Source organism: Macaca mulatta, chromosome 16 (genome assembly GCF_049350105.2).
Source record: "Macaca mulatta isolate MMU2019108-1 chromosome 16, T2T-MMU8v2.0, whole genome shotgun sequence".
Taxonomy (NCBI): domain Eukaryota; kingdom Metazoa; phylum Chordata; class Mammalia; order Primates; family Cercopithecidae; genus Macaca; species Macaca mulatta.
In genome coordinates this window covers 62,199,234-62,225,757 of record NC_133421.1, presented here as the reverse complement: position 1 = coordinate 62,225,757, position 26,524 = coordinate 62,199,234, and the positions used below count along the sequence as shown (strand labels likewise).

The 26,524-nt window shown below is 54.5% G+C and overlaps 2 protein-coding genes across 21 annotated transcripts; both read right to left on the bottom strand.

The window, feature by feature from the left end:
* Positions 1-3,051: 3,051 nt before the first annotated feature.
* Positions 3,052-17,572, bottom strand: OSBPL7 (oxysterol binding protein like 7). 15 transcript variants are annotated; one of them, XR_001440407.3, is made up of 24 exons: positions 17,444-17,572; positions 15,974-16,135; positions 15,741-15,866; positions 15,500-15,553; positions 14,757-14,870; positions 14,277-14,387; positions 14,040-14,157; positions 12,999-13,102; positions 12,523-12,615; positions 12,299-12,431; positions 12,124-12,218; positions 11,840-11,935; positions 10,951-11,088; positions 10,237-10,330; positions 9,303-9,550; positions 8,982-9,119; positions 6,382-6,445; positions 6,205-6,283; positions 5,013-5,157; positions 4,755-4,899; positions 4,543-4,669; positions 4,218-4,340; positions 3,900-4,079; positions 3,052-3,387 (listed from the first exon to the last, which is right to left on the bottom strand). XR_001440407.3 is itself a non-coding variant. In XM_015119406.3 (23 exons), the coding sequence occupies exons 2-23, from the start codon at positions 16,046-16,048 to the stop codon at positions 3,971-3,973; spliced, it is 2,529 nt and encodes an 842-aa protein (XP_014974892.1). In that variant the 5' UTR covers positions 16,049-16,135; positions 17,444-17,572; the 3' UTR covers positions 3,052-3,970. The 15 variants fall into 15 exon arrangements, 6 of the variants coding, with proteins under 6 accessions (XP_014974892.1, XP_014974894.1, XP_014974893.1 ...); XR_013406606.1 differs by having other exon boundaries at positions 3,052-3,338; XR_013406609.1 differs by having other exon boundaries at positions 4,543-4,625.
* Positions 17,573-19,259: 1,687 nt separating this feature from the next.
* MRPL10 (mitochondrial ribosomal protein L10) lies at positions 19,260-26,501 on the bottom strand. Of its 6 annotated transcripts, none has more exons than XM_077968562.1 (6): positions 26,420-26,501; positions 25,419-25,848; positions 23,496-23,665; positions 22,030-22,194; positions 21,630-21,774; positions 19,260-20,252 (listed from the first exon to the last, which is right to left on the bottom strand). In XM_077968562.1, exons 3-6 carry the CDS (start codon positions 23,598-23,600, stop codon positions 19,996-19,998), a joined length of 672 nt encoding a protein of 223 aa, XP_077824688.1. In that variant the 5' UTR covers positions 23,601-23,665; positions 25,419-25,848; positions 26,420-26,501; the 3' UTR covers positions 19,260-19,995.
* Positions 26,502-26,524: the final 23 nt, after the last annotated feature.

Sequence of the window (26,524 nt, the reverse complement as noted above, 5' to 3'; positions counted from 1 at the left end):
TTTTTTTTTCCTCCTTCCAACCCAGGCGTCCCTATCAGCTATTCAATAACAATTAATAAAATTTTAAAAGATTGCTTAAATCCCTCAGTTTGGGGTTGGAGGGGCCAAGGAGGCAAAATGAGAACTGAGACACCTCCTGCCTACCTTCCTCTCCCTCTGCCAGCATTGCTTGGCCTGAGCATTTCCCTTGCTGTGCAAGATCCATCCTCCTTTGCTCATCTAGGGAAGCGGGTCCCTGGCTTTCCAAACTACTGCACTCCAAGCCTGGTAAAGCGCCATTAAGCCCCCAAACTCTCCCCTTTGCCCCAAGCCCACCATGTCCTGCAACCAAGGCAGGAGGTCTGGGTCTGTGCTTGGCTCCCCATGACCCAGTGGGGATGGGTACTCCTGTGGGACATCTGGACTAGGCTGACAGGCTTGAGAAGGGGGCCCACCATTCCCTTCTCAGATCACTGACTTGAGCACCCCACCCTGGGATTCCTGGTGGACAGGAGGTGGCACCGCTCCCTGAACCCCTGGCTAGTGTGGGCCCCTCACACTCTGTCCATGGAGCACAGCCTGGGGCCAGAACCCCAGGCTCCCTCAGCCTGGCCTAAGCTCCCATCAGCAGTGACCCACAAAGCCCTGGCCAGATGGGGGACATTTCCAAGGAGACCACAGTCCTTCAGAAGGGACTGCCCCCTCATCTGCTGGGCCCCAGAAGGAGCAAAAACAACCTTACCTCCCCTTCCAGTTGTTGAGGTGGTACCTGGGCTGTACCTGGGAAAGGACTCGGGGGAGGATGGTGGTTTAGAGGGCACAGTCACAGAGGCAGAGGAGTTTTGAGGCTTTTTGTGTCTCCCCTGGAAAAATAACTTGGGAATTTGGTCTATTTTAAACTCTGGTTCTTTTTTTTTTTTTTTTTTTTAAGGTGGAGTCTCACTCTGTCACCCAGGCTGGAATACAGTGGCATGGTCTCAACTCAGTGCAACCTCTGCCTCCTGGGTTCAAGCAATTCTCCTGTCTCAGCCTCCCGAGTAGCTGGGATTACAGGTGCACGCCACCACACCTGGCTAATTTTTGTATTTTTAGTAGAGACGGGGTTTCACCATCTTGGCCAGGTTGGTCTTGAACTCCTGACCTCGTGATCCACCCGCCTCTGCCTCCCAAAGTGCTGGGATTACAGGTGTGAGCCACTGTGCCCAGCCTAAACCCTGGTTCTTAAAATACGTGGCAGTTTGTCACAGGCTAGTGGGTCAGGTGCTGTGGTGCTCTGAGGGGAAAGGGCCCGGAGAAGGACAGTGCATACTGTTTAAAAATATCCTGAATGTGTGCAGGCCTTGGCTTTTTTTGGAATGGGTTGAGGTTATTTCTGGCATGTGGTGTCAGGACAAGTGTGTTCATTTTGACACGGTAAATAAACTGGAAATGTGGACCACCGCTCCTCTGCAGGGGATGAGGAGGAAGAAAAAGATGACAATGTGAAGGGCTGTCGTAGCTCAGGGGCCCCCTCTGTTCCTGCCACTCTGCCACCCCCCAAAGAAAGCATGACTTCCTCCTGGGGCACTAATTGAACCAGAGCAGGACTGGGGTCGTTGTTGCTGCAGGTGGTGGGGCGGGAGTAGGGGAAAGGAGCTAAGAGAGAACGAATGAAATGAGGAGCCTGGGTCACCTCACAGACGTTCTCCTTTAAGACACGAAAGAAGCCAAATGAGAGACTGAAGCCTCTGAACAGAAGGGGAAGGCAACCTGACCAAGATCACACAGCTTCAGAATCAGAGCTGGCCCCAAGGGCAAGAGCATAGGGGAGGAAAGGCAGCTGTTCCTGTTCTTCCTCCCTCCCTTCCGCCCTTGAACACTGATCCTGGGGGTCAAAGCGGGATACTAGCACAGACCTGACTTAGGGTGCTGAGTGTGGGGGCCAGCACTCTGTGCCAGACAGGGGGCCAGGGGCCATGTGGTTTTCTACCGGTTGAAGAGTTTGGATTTTCCTCTAGGCACTGGGAAGCAGGGGATGTATTTTAAGCAGACATGAAGTGCCACATTTTCTCTTGAAATACCGCCCTGGAAGCCGGGTGCGATGGCTCACGCCTGTAATCCCAGCACTTTGGGAGGTTTAGGCGAGCAGATCACCTGAGGTCGGGAGTTTGAGACCAGCCGTCTGACCAACATGGAGAAACCTCGTCTCTACTAAAAATACAAAATTAGCTGGGCGTGGGAGTGCATGCCTCTAATCCCAGCTGCTCAGAAGCTGAGGCAGGAGAATTGCTTGAACCTGGGAGGCGGAGGTTGCGGTGAGCTGAGATTGCGCCGTTGCACTCCAGCCTGGGCAACAAGAGGGAACTCTGTCTAAAAAAAAGAAGAAGAAGAAGAAATACCGCCCTGGAGGCCACCACAATAGTCCAGGCAAGCGTTGATGAGGGCCCAGCCTAGCCAGTGAAATGGAGAGAAGGGGCCAGTGCAGAGAGACACCTGGGGTAGAAGTGACAGGGGATCAAGCAGGAGGGAGGATGACCTCTGGGCTTTTGGCTCAGGTTGGTGATGGCTGTATTCAATTCCTGAGGTTGCTGGAACAGTACACCACATATTGGGTGACCTAAAACAACAGGAATGTATTCTCTCATAGCTGAGGCCAGGTGTTAGCAGGGCTGGCTCTTTCTTGAGGCTCAGTGGGAGAATCTCTCTCAGACTCTCCAAGCTTCGGGCAGTTGCCAGCAGCCTTGGCACTTTCAGCTTTCAGATATGTCGCTCCCATCTCTGCCTACGTCTCCACGTGGCCGACTCCCATGTGTCTGTTTCACACACTTGTCTTCCCTTGCGTACGTCTGTCTGCCCAAATTTCACTCTACTTATAAGGACACCAGTCACTGGAGTAGAGCCACCCAAATCCAATGTGACCTCATTTTAACTTGTCTTTGCAAAGATACTATTTGCAACTAAGGTCACATGCACATGCCTGGGGACTAGAAACATTTTTTGGGGGACAGAATTCATTTTACCCATGACAGTGGCTGCGGGCTTTCCGCTGACCTTGAGCCCACATGTTTTTCAATGAATGGTCACAGGCCAAAGTCTGGGACAGTCTTTATTGGAGCTGGGAATGTCATAGCAATTCACCCTCATCAGAGGCAGACTGTGAGAAAGAGCAGTGATGTGGCGGACCCCCAGCAGGGGGAAGGCCGGGCTACATGAGGGAGCCCTGCTCGCCTGCAAGCAGGGCACAGATGCACACGCACACACTCTTCTACATGAACTTACACTCACACCTGCGCACTCGCTGCCGGTGGGTCGGAGGCCAGGCGCCTTGGGCTGCTCCCTCCTCACGGAGAGGCCTCCTCCACTCTGGGGGATCCGCTGAGCTGAGACGGGAGGGAACCACTTGAGGATCAGGGACGAAGGAGCTGGAAGCTGCAGGCATTTTGCAGTTAGGGAGAAGGGATCCAGGACAGGAGGGATGGCCAGGGACCAACCAAAGGGAGCTGAAGAAGGCCCTGCAGGGCCAGGGAAGGGGAAGAAGATGCTGGAGATGGGCAGGGGAAGGGGAGGGGAGAACAGATCATCTCTCCTTCACTCACTGCAACCTCACTGCCAGGGACAGAGCCCTGGGCACAGAAAGCCTGGGGAGAATCAAGGGGTCCCCTGTGTCCTAGGAAGGCACTGAAATGGGGAACAGATCCTGGGAGCCAGAGTCTCCCCCAAGTACCCCAAAGGGGACAGGAAGGGGGATGGTGAAGCAGAAAGGGTCCTACATGCTGGTTGTCTGGGGCAAGGAGACTGGGGAAGCACAGATTCTGCTTCTCACCCCAAATGGTGGGGTGCGGGGTGGGCTGATATGCAGCCCCTCTGGCCAGCAGAGGGGAGGGAGGGCCAGGGCTGCCCCTTTGGTCTCAAGGGCAGTGAAGGGGGGAGCCTGGCCTCACCCATGTGTCCGTGGTAGGGGGTGGAGGCAGGAGGAGTGAGGAACCAGAGCCTCCTGCCCCCGGGGCCAGGGCTACCAGAGCACGGCCCCATCCATGTTCCCGTAGCCTGGCTCGGCCCGCAGCCTCCAGTAGGTATTGTTGGTCACCCACCACTCCTTCCCGCTGCTATCTGTCTGCCGCCTGGCGGGAGAAGGCGGTGGCAGTGAGGGGTGAACATCTAGAAGGCAGGCTAGGGTCCTAAGGTGCTGCCTCCCACACCTGCCCTGTTCCAAGCAGGGCTCAAGGGGAGACCCAGGGCGGAGGGCAAGGCCGAGGCACCTGAAGAAGCGAGCCTGGTGTACGATGTTGTTTTCCTCCATGACTTTGCGCCTGTCTCGCTGCAGCTGCTCGATCCTTCTCTTCTGGGCCTCAGCAGCCTGTATGTTCCCCTCCTCCAGGTACCTGAGGATCCAGATCAAACTCAGTTGAACTGTCCATCTGCAGGGCCCCCAAACCCAAGGCCTCTGTCCCTGCCCAGCTCTGTCCTCTAGACAAGCCCCATTTCTCTGAGGCCACTCAGGGAAGGAAGGACAAAGCCCCAGCTCTGTACTCCGTGCAGGGAGTGAGCCAGGTGGTTCTAGGCTAGCACCCATCCGGCACTGACCTCTGGTCTGGCCGGAGCCTCGTGTCGGTGGAAGGCAGTGACCGTTTCAGCTCTGCCGTCAGCTCATTCAGCTCCAGGGCAAACTGGGTGAAGCCGAAGTTGCGCTCATGGTCGGGGGGCATTGAGTCTGGGGGAAGGCAAGGGGCTGGGGTAGGTGCACCATGCCTGAGCTGCTCCAGCCTCATCCAGCCCTCTGTGACCCCTCCACTTACTGGGTTTCCAGATGCACTGGCCGCCTGGTGTGGGTCCCCGGTACAGCCCCTCGTGCCACTTCCCAAAGAGTCGATGGAGGACACGGCCACTCCGACTGAGCACAGCGCCCTGTACCTCGTGGACATTGGAACTCCAGTACTTGGCCTGGGGTGGGGAAGGCAGGGGTTAGGGAGGTGTCCTCTCCCGCTTAGCCAGGGTGACCTCCAGAGACTGAGGCTGCCGGGGGTGAATGGGCAGGGTCAGGGTGGCACATGTACCTTGCAGAAGGTGATCTTGCAGTGGCAGGAGCTGTCCTGTGTGTTCCGGATGAGCACCTCCCCATAGTGCTCAATCCAGCGCTGACCGCTCAGGACATTGTGAATGCAAGACGTCACCTTGTTCCACTCAAAGTGGTCCCCAAACCTGAGAGAGACAAGGAATGGAAGGGCAGCTGGCCGGCCCCAGCGAGTCAGGGGCCTCCTGTCTTGCTGGAGCAGGTCACGTCGGTCTGTGACAGGAACCCTGGGGTCCCAGCTCTGGTTCTGCAGTGAAGGATGACTTATATTCACAAGGCAGAGCGGCCTTCACAGAACGTATTCAGTGAACACATCTCCACTCATCTACAATGCCCCTGAGTGCCTGAGCAACGCAGATGAAAATACACAAAGTGTCCTGCCCTCGGGCACCAGGAACCATGTGTATGTTCACATCCATTATCCTGCTTAATCCTCACCTCTCTTGGGTTTTACTTTTTACTGTCATGTCACAGGCAAGGTGTCAAGTCTTTTTGCTGCTTGCATCACTACCTTTTTTTTTTTTTTTTTTTGCTCTGTTGCCCGGGCCAGCTGGAGTGCAGTGCAGTGGTGCAATCTCAGCTCACTGCTACCTCCGCCTCCCAGGTTGAAGCAATTCTCCTGCCTCAGCCTCCCCAGTAGCTGGGACTATAGGCTCATGCTAATTTGCATCACTGTTGAGTGGCAGAACTCACGGCTTCTGACTCCAAACTCCAGGATCTCTCCCACAACACCCAGACCACTCTCAACACCCTTTTTCTTTCTGGCTTCAGTCCCCTGCCTGTAAAATTAGCTAGATGAGAGTTTTTCAAATTTTGTCTGTGACCCCTAAGTCCTGAGATCAATTTAGGTTTCTGTGTGCGTGTATGTGTACGCGTTGGCTTGAAGTCTCAAAGGCATTTCTGACTGTGAGTCACGGTCAAAAAAGTGTGAAAGCCGCTGAGTCAGATGACCTCGATGGGCCCTTCCAGCTCTACTACGTTCTAAGGCTTTTCATCTTTCTCTATTGGCGACTGCTGTAAATATAGGTATAAAACCTACAGACACTGACCCACTGCAAGCAGCTTCAGGACAGACCTCCCTATCCTGTCCTTATCCTGTCCCTAAGGCCACGTCCTCTCCAGCCTGAAGGATTGCCTGTGGCTTGGCCTGGCTGCTGAGAGTCTAAGAATCCCACCTGGGCAGGCTGACATTGACTGTTCCCACAGGCACAATCTCCAGGGATTTGCCCCAAAACTTGTTCTTCCACTTCATATCTGGAATTGGATTAGGGGAGGGAGAGAGAACAACAGAGATAAGGCCAGAGGGTGTTCCCTTTGCCCAGGGCCACCCCGCCCTGCCCTCTACTCCTCACCTTGCCAGAAGGCGAAGTTCTCAGACTCCGCATGGCAGGCCGAGATAGGGGGGTGGTGGGAGACCTTGGTGAGCAAAGAAGTTCTCTTGAGGCTGTCCCTGAGCACCATTAGGGCACCCCAAAGTCCCTTACTCCCAACCCCACTTCCCCTGAGTACCACAAGACCAGTTGGTCCCAGGTCTCTTGTCCCTATCACCCTTGGCCATCTCCCAAACCCATCATCCTCTCTTCTTCCCATGAGGCCTCTATGTTCTCCCTTCTCGCTCCCTCTTCCTCAGGAGCTCCTCTGGCTGGCCTGTCTATGGCGTCCTCCAGAACCCCTGCTCAAGCCTGAAAAGTTCCCCGCAACAGTGACAGGTGGGGCCTCCACCCCATGCCCTGCCTGAAACCCAGCCCTTGCCGACAACCCTCTTCCCCACCATCTCCCCTCGCCACACCCCAAAACTGATCATCACCCTATAACCACTGACAGGTGGGGACCTCATCCCCTGCCTGAAATGCAGCCCTTGCTGACGACCCTCTTCCCCACCATCTCCCCCACACCCCACCCCAAAGCTGATCATTGCCCTGCAACCTCTACCCCACACCCTTGGAAACACTTGGCCTTGTCCCCACTTGGAATGGCTCCACATCTGAAGCCTTCAATTCCAACATCCCACAGCCTGCCTGCCTCGCCTCTCTCTCCATTCCCTGTTGCCCACGGCTCCAGCCAAGATGTCCAGGTCCCTGACTGCACTGCCCTCCCGTGGTCTGCTAGCCCCATCCTGCCCTTTACAGTACTCTCACCTAATACCCTCAGCCACCTCCACCACTTGCCAGAAATGCCAGCACTGGCCTCCTCTGTACACCCCTGGCTCTGACTCTGTTGCCAAAACACAGACACGACCCACACTAAGAAACTGCTAAATCTACAATGTCCTGTATCTGGGCCCTTGACATCCCTCACCAATCCTTCTCTGAGGACCTAGGCACAAGCCAGGCCCTTCAAACCTCATTCGCCTCCCACAGTCTGCGGCAGAACAGAGGTGGGTCAGGGAGGTGATTCCTTCTGCTCTGGCCGCAGTCAGCCTGCTCCCACCGATGCCCCCCAGGTTCCCCCGTCCTCCTCCTTCCACACCTTCAGTCTTTCCCTCTTTATTTCTCTTTCTCTCTGAATATAAAGATTTTCTGTTTCTTTCACCTTAAAAAATAGCAAACCTTTCTTTTCTAGACACACACATCTTTGTTCACATATGCGTAAAACATTTCTGGGAGGAATCCCAAAAGCTGGTAGCAGTAGTCCCTTCGGAGCGTTGGGATGAGACGGAGGCTTATTTTCTATTGTACACATGAGCGTACTGTGTCAATCTTCACCATGTTTTCAACAACACTTCAAATCCAAACAAACACACAAACTGCCTCGACCTTTATCCCCCACCAACTGCCACCTTCTCTCTCCTCTGTCCCTCATGGTAAAATTTTTGGAAAATAGTCTGCTTTTTTCTCTATTTTTTATAAAACCTACACTCTACACCCTCTGCAATCCAGTCTCTGTCCCCATCCTATCTCGGAAACCTTCCTCACGCAGGTAGCCGATGACACCCCTCAGGTCCCAGGGACCCGCGCTCTCTCCCCTTTGGGGCTTCCCAGCGCTCCTGCCTGCCCTCTTCCCTAGACACTGCGGGCAGTCCTCCCAAGGGCAGTCCTCCCTTGATGTCCTCCTCCCTCTAAGCTGGCGACTCCTCGACCTGTTAGTGCCACCTGGTGCTCTTGGAGGAGCTCCAAGCCAGCGACTCCAGAGCCTCCTGGCCATCTCCCATGGAAGTCAAGCCCACATAGTCAGTGTGCTCCCACACACACTGTCCACCTTGCTAACTGGCACCACCATGCACCCACTGAATTCCCCAGATCAGGCCGCCCAGACTTCTCCCTGTCGACAAAAACCTCCCCTTTCCCTACACAAGAGAGTACCCTGCTAAGCACCAGGCCCTGTCAGGGGCAGCACATAAACAGCTCTTGAACCAAACACCGCAGCCTAAGTGCAGGGCCTCATTAGCTCTACAGAGATGACAAGACGGACCCTGTTGGCCTCCACCAACCAGGCATATGCCACCCGGGTGTGCTTTGCACACTGAGATTCTGAGCAGCCACTCCACTGCCTCGAATCCTCCATGGTGCCAATGCCTTCAGGATTTAAAAACACACATATAAAAGCCCAAAGCCTCTTTCCCTTCACTGGCAGGACTCCTCAGCGTCTGGCCCACCTTGTCTTCCAGCCCCATCTCTAACCTTCCCAAGCCTGCTCCATGCATTCCTCTACACCATCTAGAAGGAACATCCTATTCTCCCCAGCCCCTGTACTCTCAGCTCTCTCCAATTCATCCTCCAGTTCATCCTAGCCCAAGATTGGCCCCTAGAGCATGAGCTCCCAGGTGGAACTCCTGGGATCCCATGGCTGGACCTCAGAACGTGGGCCAGGAGCACCACAGAGCCCGGCACAGAGCCAACTGCCCATGCTCCTCTCCCAGGCCCTGGTCTCTCTGCCCCAGCTCTGGTCCCAAAGCCCAGGTCTCTCCTTGCCCCAGACACCCAAGGCCAGCCGTCTTCTCCCAAGGCCACACCTGCTCACTGATGAAGCGGAAGCCTCGGTCAGGCCGCTCACACTCATAGGTCTCCCCCAGGACAGGGTTGAAGGGCTTGCAGCCAGCTCGGTGGTACGTAGAGGAGTAGGCTGAGACAGCAAAGGCTGCGATGTACACCTGCGGGGAGCAAGGCAGGTGCAGGGTGCTGAGGATAGGGCCGCCACCCCAAGCAAGCAAACTATGGGATCTTGGGGTGGAACTTCAGCAGCAAGGAACAGCCCAGCCAGGATTTTCTGGGAGAAAAGGTCCCAGGGAGAAGGAAGCAGCCTTGGGCTGGGCATAAGGACAGGTAGCAGGTACCATGCGCTCGCAGGGGTCGGCGATGCGGCTGGCCTGGTCCAGGAGGCTGCTGTACTCCAGCTCCTCGCAGAGCCGCTGCAGAGTGTTGAGCGGCTCGTTGAGCTGCACAGGCATTGACACCTTGGACAGGTCTTTGCCGATGTTGTTGCGCAGAATGTTCCACAGGCTCACGTCAGCCCCAGGTCCGCTGGCCGCCGGCAGGCAGCGACGGCGGGGTGGCCCCATGGGTCTCCCTGGAACACACCCCCCTGGGGCCGCCTTGCCATGTCACTCTCCAACTGGACACCAGCCATCCCAGACACGGCAAGCCCACAGCCCAGTCCAGGGCCCAGCTGCCTCCCAAGCCCCTGGGACACTCCCCACTGAGCCCGTGTCTCGACTCACAGCAGGGCAGGGTGACTGGGGCTCTAACTGCTGACAAGTTCCCAGGGACTGAGTTGGCTGGCAGGGTTGGGAGCCATGCAAAGGGGCGGACGGTTCCCACTGCCAGAAACCCTGCACCCCAGGAGCCCCTCCTGAGTCCTCACCCTTGCCTTTTGTTCCCTTTATAAACACAGAAACAGAGGTCAGAGTCCAGATTACCCAGCCCATCTTATGGATGAGGAAATAGGCTCTCAGAAGTAAAATGACAGGTCCAGAGCCACACTGCTAACAAGCAGCAAAGTGGGATCTCTTGCCTCCCTCCAAGGCCCTAGGCAAGCCTGCTGCAACAGAGGCCAGCCCCAAGGCCGGAGCCTGGCCCACCCCAGCAGAGCTGCTCCTGGAATATTTCCCAGTTCATGACCTGGCCTTCCTTAGCTCTTGGGGTCAGCACCCAAAGCCACTAGCCCATCAGTCACCACAAGGGATGGCCTTTGCATGGGCCTGGGCTGTGGACAAACCCTGTTTTTCCACCTGCCTCCCACCCCTCCCTGCCTGCCCACCCAGCTGGCACCTTTCTGACAGCGCTCAGCTCCCCTGAGGTCCAGCACCTCCTCAGACAGGCTGGTGGTGATTTCACTGGTACACGACTCCTCCTCCTCTGAGCCCTGGGCCGGGACAGATGACAGGCCGGGCAGACTGGGCCTCCCCCGGGCAGCTGGGCAGTGCCCAGGGCCTGGCAAGAATCTGCCCAGCTAGCCCTTTGGTGGGAAGGGGAAGAGAATGTATTGGGGGAGCTCTGAGCCCTAAGACATTGCCCCAGGACACCTGGCATCACAGAGTGTGCCCAGCCACCTTGGGAAAGGGAGGGCCGGGTCCTGTGGCTGGTGGTAGAAAGCTCAGGGACTTGGCCCTGTGGCTCGTGGGAGAAAGCTCAGGGACTTGGTGGGACACAGACAGAAGGTAAGTTGGGGATTACTGAGGTTCAGGGTCTGAGAAGAGGGGATCAAGGGAGCGCTGAAGCTGAGACAGGGTCATAGGAAGATGACTGGGGTTGCAACTGTGGCAGTAGTTTCAGGAGAACCCCGTGGGGATAAAAATGTCACACTCCTCTAGAAGAAGAGTCCCCAGCAGAGATTTCTGAGCAGGGCCACACGAACCCAACTGATCTGGACATATTCCCAGAGACAGGAGCTGAGGAATCTATGGTCTCTGTGGACCCCACCCTTCTGTTCCCAAGGTCCCCCCCAACCGCCCCACCTCACTGCCAGCTTCCCTCTTCCCTCACCTCATTCTCAGAAGAGCTGGCGGACAGGAGAACCTCACAGGCATCAAAGAACTCTGTGTGGGAATCAGCAAGGGACAGGATGCTGGTCTGCGACAGCTGGGGGGTGAGCTCGCGCCCCTTCATGTACAGAGCTTCTTGCTGTGGGAGCAACCAGATGGATGTGAGGCTCCGGGGCCAAGCCGGGGGAGTCAGGTTGGGCACCCGCTTGCCTGACAGTTCCCGTGAGAGGGAGGCATAACCGGGCACTTTTGCTGAGTCAGACACCTTCTGAGCAGAAGAGGCAGAGGGGAGTGAGCAGGGGACAAAGGCATAGTAGAATGAGCCCTGGCCTGGGAGTGAGGGCGCGCAGGCTCCATGATAACTGCTTACACTTCCCGGCACTGACCCTGAGCCCCACTCCAAGCCCTCTGTGTGCACTAACCCACTCAATCCTGACACCCACCCCGTGAGGTAGGTGCAATTATCACCCCCAATTTGCAGATTGGGACGCTGAGGCCCAGGATCACAAAGCTGGCAGGCAGCAGAGCCAGATTTGAACCCGTGGAATGCAGCTCCAGAGTCTGTGCTCAGAGCCCGAGTCTCAGTTCAGCCCACCTATAATTGCAGGAGCCTCAGCTCACCCGTTAGACCCTTTGAGCCTCAGTTTTGTTATGTTGAGGGTGAGAATCACTGCATCAGAGGACTCTGAATTAAAAGAAAAAGTACCCTGCACATTGTTACAAAATGACTGAGATGGGGCTGTCGCCAACCTTATGGGAAAGACAGTGGAGCCAAGTTTTGGGGCTGTCTTGGACTAAAAATCAACCTTGCCCACTGCCCTGGGCCTTGGCTCCCACTGGGAGAGAAGGCGCAGGAGAATCGGCCCCCACAACCCACCCTGGCTCCGCACCTCCTCAGGGTTGAGGGAGCTGAAAGAGTCCGCCGTGGTGTCGGAGGAGGTGGACAGTGAGTGGAGGCGCCTCTGGCCAGTGGGGGCCTCGGAGACCTGCAGGGAGAGGGTGAGGGACACAGTGCCAGGAGGATGAGGTCCTCCCCACCTTGCCACCTCCTCTCTGCAGAGACTGCCTCTGCCAAACCCCCACCCTCACCCAGATCTGCTATCGGACCCCAGGCTGGCAGTCCTCAGCTTCAAGCCCTCTCCTCCCACCAGCCACCCTGTCCCCCAGGCCTCACCCCCATCCTTGACAACTCTGAGCCCTGGTGCATATCCCTCAGTCGGTCCCGTTCCGTGGTGAGGGCGGCCAGGACGCTGCTGAGGGAGCTGTGCACTAAAGGGGGTGGGGCAGACCATCAGAGTCCTCGCTCACTCCTGCCCGCTCCCTATCAGCCTCTCCCAGCATGCACTTACCCTTCTGGGCCAGGGCCCAGAAGCTGCGCTGCAGGTGGGCATAGTCTGTGGGTGGCAGCCCACGGGTGCCCGAGGAGTCCCGAGACTCCAGGTAGCGAGACAGGTTGGGAACAGAGCCGTGGAGACGACCAACCTGAAGGGTGAAGGTGAAGGGGAAGGGCTGAAGGGGCCGGCCTCCTTAGAGCATCCTGCCCCAGCTATGTGAGGTGCACGCCCCACCTCACCCGTCCAATGGTATCATCCTTGGCAAAGCTCTGGGTACACCACATGCGGCTGGTCCGTTTCCCCTTCTTGGGTCTTTCAGTTGTCACTGAGGCCTGGCAAGTCAAGGTGGGGGGAATTTTACTCACAGGGTGGGGAAAAGGGGCAGCAACCGTCACAGCCTGGGAGAGGTAGATGGCCTCCTACGCCATGGAGGAGGCCACAGATTACCCAGCACAGAGGGTGGGGCCGCTCAGGCCAGTGGATAGAGACAACTGACATCCCAGTGGAAGATGACAGCCAACCCGGCAGAGGCATGGGCGTGGAGGAACAGAGACAACCTTGACACAGTTTGGACATGGGGCAGGGGTAGGGAGGAAACCAGGCGATGCGTGGCTCTCCAGGAAACTGCAGCGGTGTGGGAGGAATAGGACCCATCCTGGGGAAATGATGGGATCGGGGGCCTGAGCAGGACCCTATGTGTTCCCCTGGATCTTACCTGGTGTGTAGGGATAACAGGGGCTGAGGGGATTCGGTGCAGGGACTCCAGGCTCTGGAGGAGCCTGTGTAGTTCCTGGAGCTTCCCCTGACACTCAGAGAGCTCTGTGGCAAGAAAGAACAAGGACATCACTCTCTCTTCTTTTTTTTTTTTTTTTTTTTTGAGACAGAGTTTTGCTCTTGTTGCCCAGGCTAGAGTGGAATGGCATGATCTCAGGTCACTGCAACCTCTGCCTCCCGGGTTCAAGTGATTCTCCTGCCTCAGCCTCCCGAGTAGCTGGGATTACAGGCATGTGCCACCACGCCTGGCTAATTATTTTGTATTTTTAGTAGAGATGGGGTTTCACTATGTTGGTCAGGCTAGCCTTGAACTCCTGACCTCAGGTGATCTGCCTGCCTTGGTTTCCCAACGTGGTGGGATTACAGGCATGAACCACCAAGCCCAGGCTCAAGGACATGACTCTCCCAACATTGACTTCGTGGAGATCCTGATACTGCTCCCTGTTACCTGCTCAAGAGCTCGGGTCCCTACCCCTGTGGGTGTGGTGCCCCCTGGTTTCCTGGGAGGGCCTGAACCCTAATTTCTACTCTGTCTCTAGACCACACCTCACCTCTGCTGCCTTTGAGCAGACCGGGGATGTGTTCACCCTGCCCTGCCTCTCTCTACTTGGTTTATACTTCTCCCTTCAGGCCAACTTCACAGACCCTACTGCAGGAACCCTTTTCTAGAGCACACCCCTTCCCTGGCACTACTCCTCAGGCCCCTGCCCCGTGTGGGTATTCAGTATCTGCTTTGTCATGATTCCCATCCCTGCATCCATGTCTGTCTATGTGCCCTGACAGATTCTTACTCTTCTGTAAGGCTGGGACTGCCCAGGACAGGGCCCAAGTAGATTGGATCTCTTTGGAGACAGAGGCTGTCTCATTAAATTGAGTCTCCCTGAGGTGGGGATGGAAGTAATATTTTCCCATCCTGCTAATGCTGTCTAGACCTGCCAGCTTGGGCCCTACCCTTGGAGGTGCTGTGCCTAGGGACCCTCACCATGAGAGCAACGGTCCAGCCCATCACTGTCCCTCAGCCAGGAAGACACCTTCTCCCGCGGTCCAAGCCCAGGTAGGGCTGAGGCAGTAGCTGCTGTTGGAAGCTGGGCACCAGGAACCTGTGGGGTGAGCCCAGGGTCAGGAAGGATGATGCCCACCTCCCTGGGTCTCACAGTTCCCCATAGCCCCTGCCCCTGAATTGCCACATTACCTGTCTGCACCCCAGGGTCCACCTTACCTTCCGGTGAGTGGTACTGGGCAGTGTGCCACGGGACATGTCCAGGCGGTGGGCTAGGCGGTGGGCACGCAGCTGTGCCACCCAGCTCTGGAACAGGTCCTGGGATTTGATCTGCAGAAGTGATGGAGACGGGGAGGGCTATCTGAAGGGAGGGAACACTTTCCAAGAGCAAGAAGTCAGGGCTCTGATCCCCAGACAAGCAGAGTCCCTTCTTACAGAGCCAGGTTTGTGCAAAGCTCACTTGCAGAGAGACAGAGTGCAAGGTGCCCAGGTTTCTGAGCCCTTAGATCTGTGCCTGTCCATGCAACAACCAAGAAGTGCAGGTTTGCCCTTGGCAGTTTTTACAGGATGGAAACTTACTTCTTGTCAAACTCAGAGACAGACCCTGAGCTCCATAGACCCTCAGGCCCTGCCCCTGTGTGTTCCAATGCCTCTGCTAGGCTGGGGGCCAACACATGTCCTGCCTCCCAGGGATGTCACCTTGAGGTGGTAGATGTTGTCTTCAGTGTCAAGGTCAATGCGCTGGGCCTTTTTGTTGATGGACATGACCGACAGCCGGACATCGATGGAGCCATGGAGCTTCCCCTTGGTGATCTGGGAGTGAAGTGTTAGTGGGGGTACAGGGGACCTATTTTAGGCTCTCAGAGCCATAGAGCTACCATCTCCCTGAAGCCATTCTACGTTCAAGGGCCAGGTGGCAGGTTCACTCTCATGTCCAAGTCACACTATCAGTAGAGACTTGTCAATCATCCTCCCATGTGCAGAGCGCTCCCCTATGTCAAGTCACATCTTGAGCTCTAAGAAGTCACAGATCAAGAAAAACTATTCCCACCCTCAGGGGTCTGGAGGGTTGTGGAAGGCAACGCCCTCCCAGAGAGATCCTGGGTACTCAGGCCTTCAGTTCCTCGTTCCCAGCCTGAGAATGGGACCAGGATGAGAGTGGTAAAGACCCCATTTCTTGGGCACTTATTCTGCCCTGTCCAGAGAGCCTTGTGTGTATGACCTCCCTTACCATGACAGCTCTGCACCTGGGGGAAGGCACTCTCCTGTTAGAGATGAGGAAGCTACAGCCCAGGGATGTAACTCGCCCAAGATCACACATTCAGCAAGTGGTGGACCTGGGATTCAGACCCTGCTCTGGTCGATTCCGGATACCCCGTGCCTGCCCAGGGCATACTGGGGCCAGACTCCTCCCACAACCCCAAGCCACTGCCCGGACTCACGTCTTGCCGGGTAGTTGCATAATGAAGGATTCCATCCTCGAGCACAAAGTATCTCTGTGATGTTGCCCAGGAGTGACAGGACCCAGGAGGCCGAGAGGAAGGGCATGAGGGAGAGGGCAACCACACAAATTAGCTTTTCTTTTCTTTCTCATCATGCAAACACCATTGGACTGCCTGGCAGCTGCCCCCCATTCCCACCCCGCCCCCATGTCTGGCCCCTCCCTTTGCCTGCCCACCCTACCTTGTGCCAGCCCTTCAGAGGCCACTTCCTCTTCTTGAGCAGGTGACCTTCCTGCCTCTCAGGCATGACACCCTCTGTCCCCAGCCTGCCCCGAGGCTCCTCCACCACCTCCCACAGCTCAGAGGCCTGCAGTCCAGGACAGAGGGAGGGGAGCACTGGTGAGATGGCCGCCTTGGCCCCTCCCGGTCCGGTTCAAGCTTGGCCCACCCACCACTGCTTTCGCGCTCTCTGACCTGCTGAGCACTGCTGGGCTTTGAGGACTGTGCGCTCTCAGGCAGGAATGGCGGGTCCCTCTCTTGGAAGTCCATGGAGAAGGGAGAGGCCACTCCCTGCTGGGGACGTAGAGCAGGGAGCAGGGTGGAAGGGGAAGGATGTCACCTGCTCCTGATGGAGTCCTTGAAGCAAGAGAAAGACCCCCTTGGCGCAAATTCTGATCACCTTCCCCGCCTCCAACCCCTCCCACATCCTCTGAGATAAGGACTCACCAACACACCCTCTGCTCACCTGCCATGCCTCTCCCAAGTCTGCCCCTCTGTCCTGACCCCACCCATTTTCACCTGATATGGACACTGCCCTGAGACATGAACTAGCACACAGCAGACAGGCAGATGCCCAGGGAAAACCACAAGACATATGCGCAGCCTGCCTTGGGCACATACTTTGGGACTCCAGGAAATATTCAGTGCTTTCTTTAGAGGCTTCCCTGGGAGTGCTCAGAGGTGAAGAAAGGGAGTGACAGAAGAGGCTCCAAGAAGAGACAGAGGGGTTCAGAGACTGGACAAGCGAGACCTCCTCAATCCAGCTGCCTCTGCCTTCAGGACCCCTCCGCCCTGCCACCGTGACTCAGAGACTTCCCTGCCATGATCCCCTTGCAGAAAACTCCCCAGTCTCCCACCAATTAGTCTCCATATTCTCTAGTGCTTGGAGAAACTGAGGCCTGAGATAGCCCCATTTTCCCATGTCTCCTCCTACCAAACATGCCCCTAGGATGCCCTCTTTGGACCCTCAGTGCCCCCTAAAGCCTCACCATCCCGTCTACCGTCCCAGTCCTTGGGGCTCTGAGAAGTGCCACCCACCCAGAGAGGGCAGGACACTGGGCTAAAAGAGACACTTCATGAGAGAAGAGGGGGCCCAGGACATGCCCAGGTCTGCACAGGTCCTGCAGCAGTGCCCACAGGCACCCTTGGCACTGGCCCTGGCCATCCTGGCTCCACAGGGAGATCAATAATGCATGAGGCTCTGCGTGTGTGAGACGGGGGAGGGGACTGGAGGGGCAAGGCTGGTTTGAGGTGGGGGAAGCAGCCCAGATCTTCTAATGGAGCTAGCAAGCACCTGAGGAACTGAGGCCCAGAACGGACAGGGATGTGGCAGGAACGGGTGCCCAGGAGGTTGGGGCAGAGGGACCCTTGCTGCAAGAGGCTGACCTGGGAGGAAACTCCTGCATTCAGCCATTGAAAGTTCCCAAACTCTTCCGGTGTTCGGGTATCTCTGTGCCCTTCCCCAGGCCCTGTGGGGATCCCGGCCCCTCACTGCTTGTGGGTGGAGGGGGAGGCTCTATCGGTAGGAAGGTGAGGGGTCTAGGCGAGCCAGGTGGGTGCCCCCTCTCCACCTCCATTCCCACCATCTCGGGAGCAGACCCACCAGCTTCAGGTGGGAGGAAGCTCTTCTCAGGAATGTCAGCTGCTGCCACGCAGCCCCCTTACCCCAGGGTCCATGGACGCCAGTGCTCCTTGGCCCTCACACTGCTCTGCCTCTGAGTCACCGTCTCCGAGTCACCGGCTCCCTCCTCACCAAGCTGAGCAGTGGCAGCAGCTGCTGCAGGAACCAGGAAGGAAGGAGACGTCGGAGCCTCTCCTCTAGCCGGATCTCCCCACCTCCCTCTCCCCTGTCCCCTCCTCCCGCCAAGCTCCGGGCAACCGCTCAGCTCTGCCCCCCTGCTCCCTGGAGGACTTAGGGCTGAGCAGACCGCCCTAGTATCCATGTGGCTTGGGAGCGGGGGCACAGTCCCCACTGGGCATGGTTCCAGATAGATCAGAGGACTGGGGAACTGCTGGCTATACACCAGTGGTGGTAAAGGCTTTATTCAGACTACCACGGCAGTGACCCTGTTAGTGCCCAAGGCCAATTCCTAATTAACCCCCACCCCCGCCCTCTCATTTTACATCTGAAAATAGACTGCAAAATTTGGAGCCAGCAAAAGTATCAGGTTGATGGTGGAGGGACAGATGCCCCCTCTGGGACAGTAAGACAGTGCCAAGAGCACAGTCAGCAGGGGCAGTCAAGCCAGAAGAGGGACAGCCAGCAGTCCCCACACTGAGGCCCTTCACTGGGGTGATGCCCCACTAGGTCAGGCCCCACAGGGATCTAAAAGTGCCTGTGCATACGATGACACCCTACAGCCTGCAGTGTCTTGATCAGGAGCAGGCCTGGGGCAGTCACAGCTGCTGTTAAAAGGGCTGCAATGCTGGTCCCCTCCCTTCCCTTTACCCTTCTGCTGGAGTACTGTGTCCAGCTGCTCAATTCTCATGAAAAATCAGCTCTTAACAAAGGTCTAAAATTCATTCAAATGAAGGTGGCACAGACCTACAGCTTCAAGTGCAGCAAAGTTTTCTGGAAAAAAGTAGTCTTTTCTGGAAAGAAGTAGTTGGGGCCTCAGGTGAAGGATGTGATTCAAGTTTCTTCTCTGACCCCAAAAGTGACTTAGGCCACTTATCCCTTCCACTTCATCCTCACTGGGCCTGGTTCACATTTCAGGGTCTCACATATCTCTCAGGGACACCCACTGTCTTGCCTTTATTCAGAGCCTCAGCGCTGCTCCAGCCACCCCAGGTGGAGGGCATTGTTAGTACCTGGCAGGGTTCTGGGAGGGACAGGAGCACTGGGCAGCACTGGTCAGACAAGCTCTGGCATCCAGGAGCCTCAAGGGCCTTTTAAGTCACTTCCCAGTGATTGAGCATCCCGGGCATACAGCACAGGGCAAGGCACTGTGGGAAGCTGGTCCTGGCCCAGGCCACAAAAAGGCTGCTGCAGATCATCCCCGCCAGACAGTACCTGTCCAAGACTAAGGAAGCGGTGGCATTGCTTCAAGTCCGAGAAACAATGTTGAACAGCCACCCTCCCCGGGTCACCCCTGCATCCACCCAGAATGTGCTCCAATCAAGGATGACGGTGGGCTTCGAGTTAAGCATCCCATCTCCTTTATTAGTAATGTCTGGTTCATGAAGACTTGCATGAGGCCTCCTACCCTAGAGCTCTCAGAACTCCCCATTAACAGAGAATCCTAGTTTTCCCATAGGCCTTTTGTCCAGAACCACCAGAGACATGTTAGCTAGTGGGTATACAGCTGTCAGCTGCCTTTAACAGGGCAAGCATGTGCGGGATGCCATTTGTGAGAACGGGTGTAGGAGAAGAGGATTTTCCTAGGAAGCGAAACAAGAGTGAGCAAAGTCAGATGACAGAGAAGCTCCTGAGAGTAAGTTTATAGGGAGGATAGCCATGTAAACCACAAAATAAAGGAAGTAGAATGCATTTGATTTTATTATAAAGCAGTGCTCCCAAACTTTCCACAGCGTACACCTCGAGGGTGGAGAACTAACATCCAAGCTCACCTGGATGGTGGACGGGACCCACTTCTGGGTAACCTGATGAGGAAGCTCTAGGGTAGAAATTCGGGATGCGGTCTTCAGAGCAGAGGGCTTGGTTCAAGTCCCTGTTCTGCCACTTACTAACTGCATGACCTTGAGCAAGCCACTTAATTTCTCTGCTCCTTCTCTGTGAAATGGGTACAATGTGGTCAGGAGTAAAGGAACTAATACATGTACGGCACTCAGCACAAAGCCTGGCACACAGCAGGCTCTCACCTCAGCACAACTGCTTGGTTGAGCTACTGTGGCCATGGCCGGTTGTGCCCCAAGGGGGTGGGCTCAGGAGCCTGTGCAGCAAGAGGCAGTGACCAAGGAGGCAGGGGATAATAGCCTTATCTTTTCAGGATCTCTGCCTTGGACCTGGAGAACGGAGAGAGACTTTGCTCCTATCAGGTCCCAAGTTGGGAAAACTAAGGATGAGGCCAGTGGCTGACATTTGAAATGGAATCCTCTGCATCTCCAAGTGGCCCTATACCTGACAATATCATTGTTAGTGAAAACCAAGTGACAAACGCACTCCCCCACCCCAAGTTCTTCCACATCTCCCGCGGAGGAGAGCACAGCCAACACAGCAGAGTGTATTTATGCGCAGGGCTGGCTAAATAGGCTGGCTATGAGTCCGGAACAGGGTCAGGAGGATCTGGCTTCCCACTGGCCGACACAACAGAATCCTTCTCGCGTTGCTCTCTGATGTACTGGTCCAACAGGGTGGTCAGCTGCAGGGGCTGGTGCTGAAGCAGGGAGTGGGTCTGGGTCGTGAGGTGGGTGAGGCCTCCAACAAGCTCCCCCTGCACCAGGGGCAGGCTGGGGAGCTTGGAGTAGTTGATAAAGCCCTGCCTGCTGAGGATGGTGTCATCAATGCAGCCACCTGGAAGAACACAGGGTCAGCTGGGCTCCTTGCAGATGCCTTTCTTCTCTGAAAACAGCTTTCTGACTCTAGGAACTTGCTCTCCATTGCCCTTCTCAAAATCCTGCCTTCCCCAAGAGCTGGGTTCCACTGTGCCCCACACCACACCCACTCTGCTTGGGATTGATCCCTACTTCTTCACTCTTCCCTCAGAAAACTCTTAATATATCCACCTGGCCCCAACCCCTATTAAGTCAGTGTTTCCTAAACTTCCTTGTAAATAAGAATCGGGTGGCCAGGTGTAGCGGCTCATGCCTGTAATCCCAGCACTTTGGGAGGCCAAGGCAGGCAGATCATCTGAGGTCAGGAGTTCAAGACCAGCCTGGCCAACAAGGTGAAACCCTGTCTCTACTAAAACTATAAAAATTAGCCAGTCATGGTGGAGAGCACCTGTAATCCCAGCTACTCAGGAGGCTGAGGCAGGAGAATCGTTTGAACTGGGGAGGCAGAGGTTATAGTAAGGTGAGTTCATGCCATTGCACTCCAGTCTGGGTGAAAAGAGCGAAACTTCATCTCAGAAAAAAAAAAAAAAAGAGAGAGAGAATACAGATGAGGCCAGGTGCAGTGGCTCACGCCTGTAATCCCAGCACTTTGGAAGGCCAAGGTGGGTGGATCACCTGAGGTCAGGAGTTCGAGACCAGCCTGGCCAACATGGTGAAACCATATCTCTACTAAAAATACAAAAAAAAATCAGCTGGGTGTGGTGGCAGGTGGCTGTAATCCCAGCTACTTAAGAGGCTGAGGCAGGAGAATTGCTTGAACCCAGGAGACAGAGGTTGCAGTGAGCTGAGACTGCGTCACTGCACTCCAGCCAGGGTGATAGAGTACGACTCCATCTCAAAAAAAAAAAAAAATCAGATTCCTGTCCCGCCCCCTCCCCACAGAGACCTATGAAATCTGGATTTCCAAGGGACACGTGCAGTATTCTCTGCCCCTTAAGTGAGTCAGCATCAGGGGAGTCTGAGAAACACTGGTCACTGGCCCTCGGCACCCTTTATTTGGGCTACTTGTTTTAAATATCTTCATCTGTGTGGGTTTCAGCACCTGCTACCCCACTGTTAGACTCAAGGTATCTGAAATTTCTCTCCCTGCTCCATGTCTGCCTTTCCTAGTCTTCCCTCCAGTGCAGAAGTGACCTGGGGTAGTGAGACAACACAGGTGTGGGAATGACAGTCGGCCCTCAATAAATGTGCTGTTGACTCAGGCCCCATCCGTGAAAGGATGCTCTCTCCAAGAACATTCACGGTTTTACCAAGACAAGCTGAGCAGATGGCAGCAGGCTGCTGTAGCACCTGCCCCTCTTCATCCCACCCCTAACTGGCAGGGGTGCTTGCTCACCTAGCAGTGGCAGGAACGGCACAGTCCTTAAGATCCGTACCATCTCCTTGACCTTGGGCTCTTCACTGACCAGCAGTATGTTGTGCCCCACAAAAAGGGGCAGCAAATTTTGGTACTTGGAATCCTCCAGGAAGGGCTTCAGGACCTGGGACAGCAGGAAAAAATGACATCGGGAACAAGTGGGAGGAAGAGCCACCTCGTGGGTCATGGGCCACATTAGGCTGAGGGTGCAACCCAAGGGTCTTCTCATCCCCTAATCATAGCTTAGACACCAGATTAGACGGTGACTCATGGAGAGGAGGAATAAGAAGTATCATCACTGGGGAGCAGATGGTGAGGTCTGAGTCTGGTGGGGGTTGGGGGAAGATGGGCAACCCATGCCAAGGGGCCTGCTCCCTACCTGGTTGGGGAAGACCTTCATCAGGATCTTGTGTTTCCGCAGCTGGTGTCGCATAAGAAGCTTGTCCTCTGCGCTCAGAGCCACGTTCTGGCAGACGGCTATCATTCGGTTGTCCTGGAAAACTGCTGCTATCTCCCGGCGGAGAAGCCTGATGAGGCCTGTCTCCTGAAGTTGGAAAGCAATGACCAAGGAAATATCAGCTGACTTCTCTTGGCAACCTTGCTCCCTCTGTGGTAGGTTCTAGGGCTTCCAGTGATGCCCAAATGTGCAAAAGATCGGGGAACAAGTAGGATAACTGGGCCCCTGACCCTCAGAGACATGTAACATCTCCCACTCCTCTAACCTTTTCACTTTCATTAGATAATCGCAGTCTTTAGCAGTGTTTTTCAAACCTGAAAATGCTCAGTTCCACTCCCCCAAAACAGGTCTGCAGTCTGCCCCAGTCAACAGTGCTTGACAATAATATTGTTCAAATTACTTCAACTATCAATCTGACACTATACTCATGTTGAATCATTTTGCCAATCATAAATATAACTCTTTTGCAGCGTTAGTTTAAAATTGAGAAATTTGGCTGGGTGCGGTGGCTCATGCCTGTAATCTCAGCACTTTAGGAGGCCAAGGCGGGCGGATTGCTTGAGGTCAGGAGTTCGAGACCAGCCTGGCCAACAGAGCAAAACCCCGTCTCTACTAAAAATACAAAAAATTAGCTGGGCATGGTGGCATGCGCCTATAATCCCAGTTACTCAGGAGGCTGAGGCAGGAGAATCACTTGAACCCAGGAGGCAGAGGTTGCGATGAGCCAAGAATGTCCCACTGCACTCCAGCCTGGGCGACAGAATGAGACTCTATCTCACACATACACACAAAAAAAAGATGGCCGGGCGGAGTGACTCGCCTGTGATCCCAGCACTTTGGGAGGCCGAGGCAGGCAGATCACGAGGTCAGGAGATCAAAACTATCCTGGCTAACATGGTGAAACCCTGTCTCTACTAAAAATGCAAAAATTAGCCAGGTGTGGCTAATTTATTTATCATTACAGGTGCGCACCTGTAATCCCAGCTACTCAGGAGGCTGAGGCAGCAGAATCACTTGAACCCGGGAGGCAGAGGTTGCAGTGAGCCGAGATCGCGCCATTGCACTCCAGCTTGGGCAACAAGAGCGATACTCTGTCTCAAAAAAAAAAGATTGGAGAGATACTCTCCCCAACCCCACTGGCTCAGGTAGCTCTGACACACATTTTTGGAGACAAGAAGGAAATTCAGCAGGCCCGTCCAATCCAGAGCCCAAAAGCCAATATAGAATCAAGTGCAGATTTCATCTTAAAGTATCTGGATCAGGCAGTCAAAGTGAAATAATTACGTGAGTGACAATGGCTGAGTGTCCTACTTCACTATGGCCAGAGACAAGATTACTTTAATCCACCATCCCACCACCAAGTGACATGTATCCAAACTCCTCCTTACCTCCTGTGGGGGGCTGGGAGGAGATGGCAGGCATGCTGGGTGGATGGCTGGTTTTGGGGGGATATATTCAGTCACAGCCATCAGCTTCTGCCGCTGAAAGTGCATCACACGACGGTGGCGGGTAACAGCCTTGGAGCCATAGCGGACAGTCTGGAGGGTAGGCAGCCGGCCTGTGAGGGGATACAGCAACATGGTTAGATGCAACCTCTTGGAGGCCCTAGTTTATCCCAGATGGAGAAAAAACACACCCTCTAGCAGAGAAAAGCACAGCTCACAGAGCTAGACTCAGCACAAGAGTGGGACAAGGAATTGTCTACCCCAAATTCTAAATTTCCAAAGCTTCTCTTCTCTTTCAATAAGTGACCTGAGGTCAATTACTTAATCTCTTGAGGTTCCCATTTCTCCAGCTCTTCTTAATGTGCAGAAATGCGAGAAAAAAATGAGAACAAAGGAGAAAATATTTTGAACACATTAAGAAAAGGGGAGGCCGGGCGTGGTGGCTGACACCTGTAATCCCAGCACTTTGGGAGGCCGAGGCGGGCGAGATCACTGGAGGTCAGGAGTTTGAGACCAGCCTGGCCAACATGGTGAAACCCCATCTCTACTAAAAATACAAAAATTAGCGGGGCATGGTGGTGCATACCTGTAATCCTAGCTACTTGAGAGGCTGAGGCAGGAGAATCGCTTGAACCCAGGAGGCAGAGGTTGCAGTGAGCCGAGATCATGCCACTGCACTCCAGCCTGGGCACAGAGTGAGACTCCGTCTCGGACAAAAAAAGAAAAAGAAAAAGAAAGAAAAAGGGGATAAGGTTGAATAAACTTTCTTAAAATGGTCAAATAATAAATATTTTAAGTTTGGGGCCCATGTACTCTGTCTCTAATACTCAACTCTGCCAAAAGCAGTCACAGACAATATGTAAACAGACAGCAGAAGCTATGTACCAACAGAATTTTATAAAACACAGTGACTGGCCCTACCATAATATGCCAACCCCTGGTCTAATCTAGTGGTTCTCAAGGTATGCCCCACCTGTACCCCAACCAGCAACATCAGCATCATTTGAGAACTTGTTAGAAACAGAAATTTTGCTGGGTGTGGTGGCTCACGCCTGTAATCCCAACACTTTGGGAGGCCAAGGTGGGCAGCTCACTTGAGGTCAGGAATTCAAGACCAACCTGGCCAACATGGTGAAACTCTGTCTCTAACTAAACTACAAAAATTAGCCAGGTGTGGTGGCACACACCTGTAGTCCCAGCTACTCAGGTGGCTGAGCCATGAGAATTGCTTGAACCCAAGAGGCAGAGACTGCAGCGAGCCGAGATTGTGCCACTGCACTCCGGCCTGGGCGACAGAGGAAGACTGTCTCAAAAAGAAAAAGAAAAAGAAATACAAATTCTCATGCTCTGCCTAGACCTACTGAATCAGCAACTCTGGGATGGAGCCTAGCAAATAGTGTTTTTTGTTTTGTTTTGTAGAAACTAGGTTTCACCATGTTACCAAGGCTGGTCACAAATAGTGTTTTAACAAGTCCTCCTGGTGATGCTGACGCATACTAAAGTTTGAAAACCACTGCTCTAACCACTGTTCTGACATCCTCTCCTATGATTTGAAGAGGAGAAAAAAATGTTACACCATTCTCACAGCTCTCAGACAAGTCTCTCTTTCCTTCTCTCTTCCTGTTTACAGGTAATGCTACAGAGCACCCCACAGAAAACAAGTGAGGCACTCAAAAGCCCTGAGCCAAAGTGACCCTTTCATCCTCAACACAAGGGCCAAGACTAGAACTCCCCACTTTCAGCCATTCCCAAGACTGGGATGTGACCTCAGAAAAGTGTCCAGATAGAAGGTGGCTCTAACAGTCAGAGAGTATGGATATTTGCTGGGGTAAGAGGTCTTATTGCCCAGCAGCCACAAAACCTAACTGTTAAGACTGCAGGCAGGCTTTGGAATCAAATGAAACTGGATTTTTTTTCTTTTTCTTTTTTTTGAGATGGAGTCTCGCTCTGTAGCCCAGGCTGGAGTGCAGCGACGGGCGATCTCAGCTCACTGCAACCTCTGCCTCCCGGTGTAAGCGATTCTCATGCCTCAGCCTCCTGAGTAGCTGGGACTACAGGCACGTGCCACCACGCCCGGCTCATTTTTGTGTTTTTAGTAGAGTTGGGGTTTCGCCATGTTGGCCAGGCTGTTCTCAAACTCTTGACCTCAGGTGATCCCTCCGCCTCAACCTCCCAAAGTGCTGGGATTACAGGCGTGAGCCACCGCGCCAAACCGAAACTGGATTTTAATCTCTCTTCCGCCAATTACTAGCTGTGACCTTGGCCACCCAACTGGTCTGAACTTCAGTTGCTGCGTCTGTAAAGAGGAGATGCGAATGTCTTTCTCACAGGGTGCTTCAGATTTAAATGATTTAAAAGATTTAAATGAGCTAACACATATAAAAATAGTTATCACAGTGCCTGGTCTATATTGAGTGCTCAAATCCATTCATTAAACAAATATTTATTGCACCCTTACTAACATCAAGCACCATGCCACCTGCTGGCTATGCTGAATTAACATGGTTCTGCCCTTGCGGAGTTTAAGTTTAAACAAGCAACTGTTTAGTTTAAATGCAAAATTACAGATTGCGATGGGGCTAAGAAGTCAAGGGTAGACCTGAGGTGACATTTAGGCTGAGACATTAAGATGCAGACATAATGCAAAGGTCTGGGCGAGGAGTGGTCCAGGCAAAATAAACTCTGGAGACAGGCAACAGCTGGACACTGTTGCTGTGATTACCAGAGTCTGGAATCACAAGGAGCTGCACGGGGCCAGCGATCTAGCTGGGGTCAGAGATTATGAGAAGAATCAGTAGTAGAGGAGGGCAGATGAGGACTAGAGAGCGGCGGCAAGACACGCCTTGAGGACCTGGGCCACTCCTTACCCGCCTGGGGCAGGAAACCCCCACGCAGCAACCCAGCCACGGCCGCAGCCATCTCCACCGGAAGAATGGACGGAAGCCGAGTGGTGACGGAAAGAGCTAAGGATT

Coding starts and splice junctions, on each gene's coding strand:
- OSBPL7 (XM_077971338.1), bottom strand. CDS start 16,048: ATGGACTTCCAAGAGAGGGACCCGCCATTCCTGCCTGAGAGCGCACAG. Junction 9,551..10,236: donor AGCTGAGCGCTGTCAGAAAG/GTGCCAGCTGGG, acceptor AGGCGGCCCCAG/GGGGGTGTGTTCCAGGGAGA. Junction 4,900..5,012: donor GCAAGATCACCTTCTGCAAG/GTACATGTGCCA, acceptor TCCCCACCCCAG/GCCAAGTACTGGAGTTCCAA.
- MRPL10 (XM_077968561.1), bottom strand. CDS start 24,220: ATGATCTCGGCTCACTGCAACCTCTGCCTCCTGGGTTCAAGCGATTCT. Junction 21,775..22,029: donor TGAAGGTCTTCCCCAACCAG/GTAGGGAGCAGG, acceptor CTGCTGTCCCAG/GTCCTGAAGCCCTTCCTGGA. Junction 20,253..21,629: donor GCCGTTCCTGCCACTGCTAG/GTGAGCAAGCAC, acceptor GTGTTCTTCCAG/GTGGCTGCATTGATGACACC.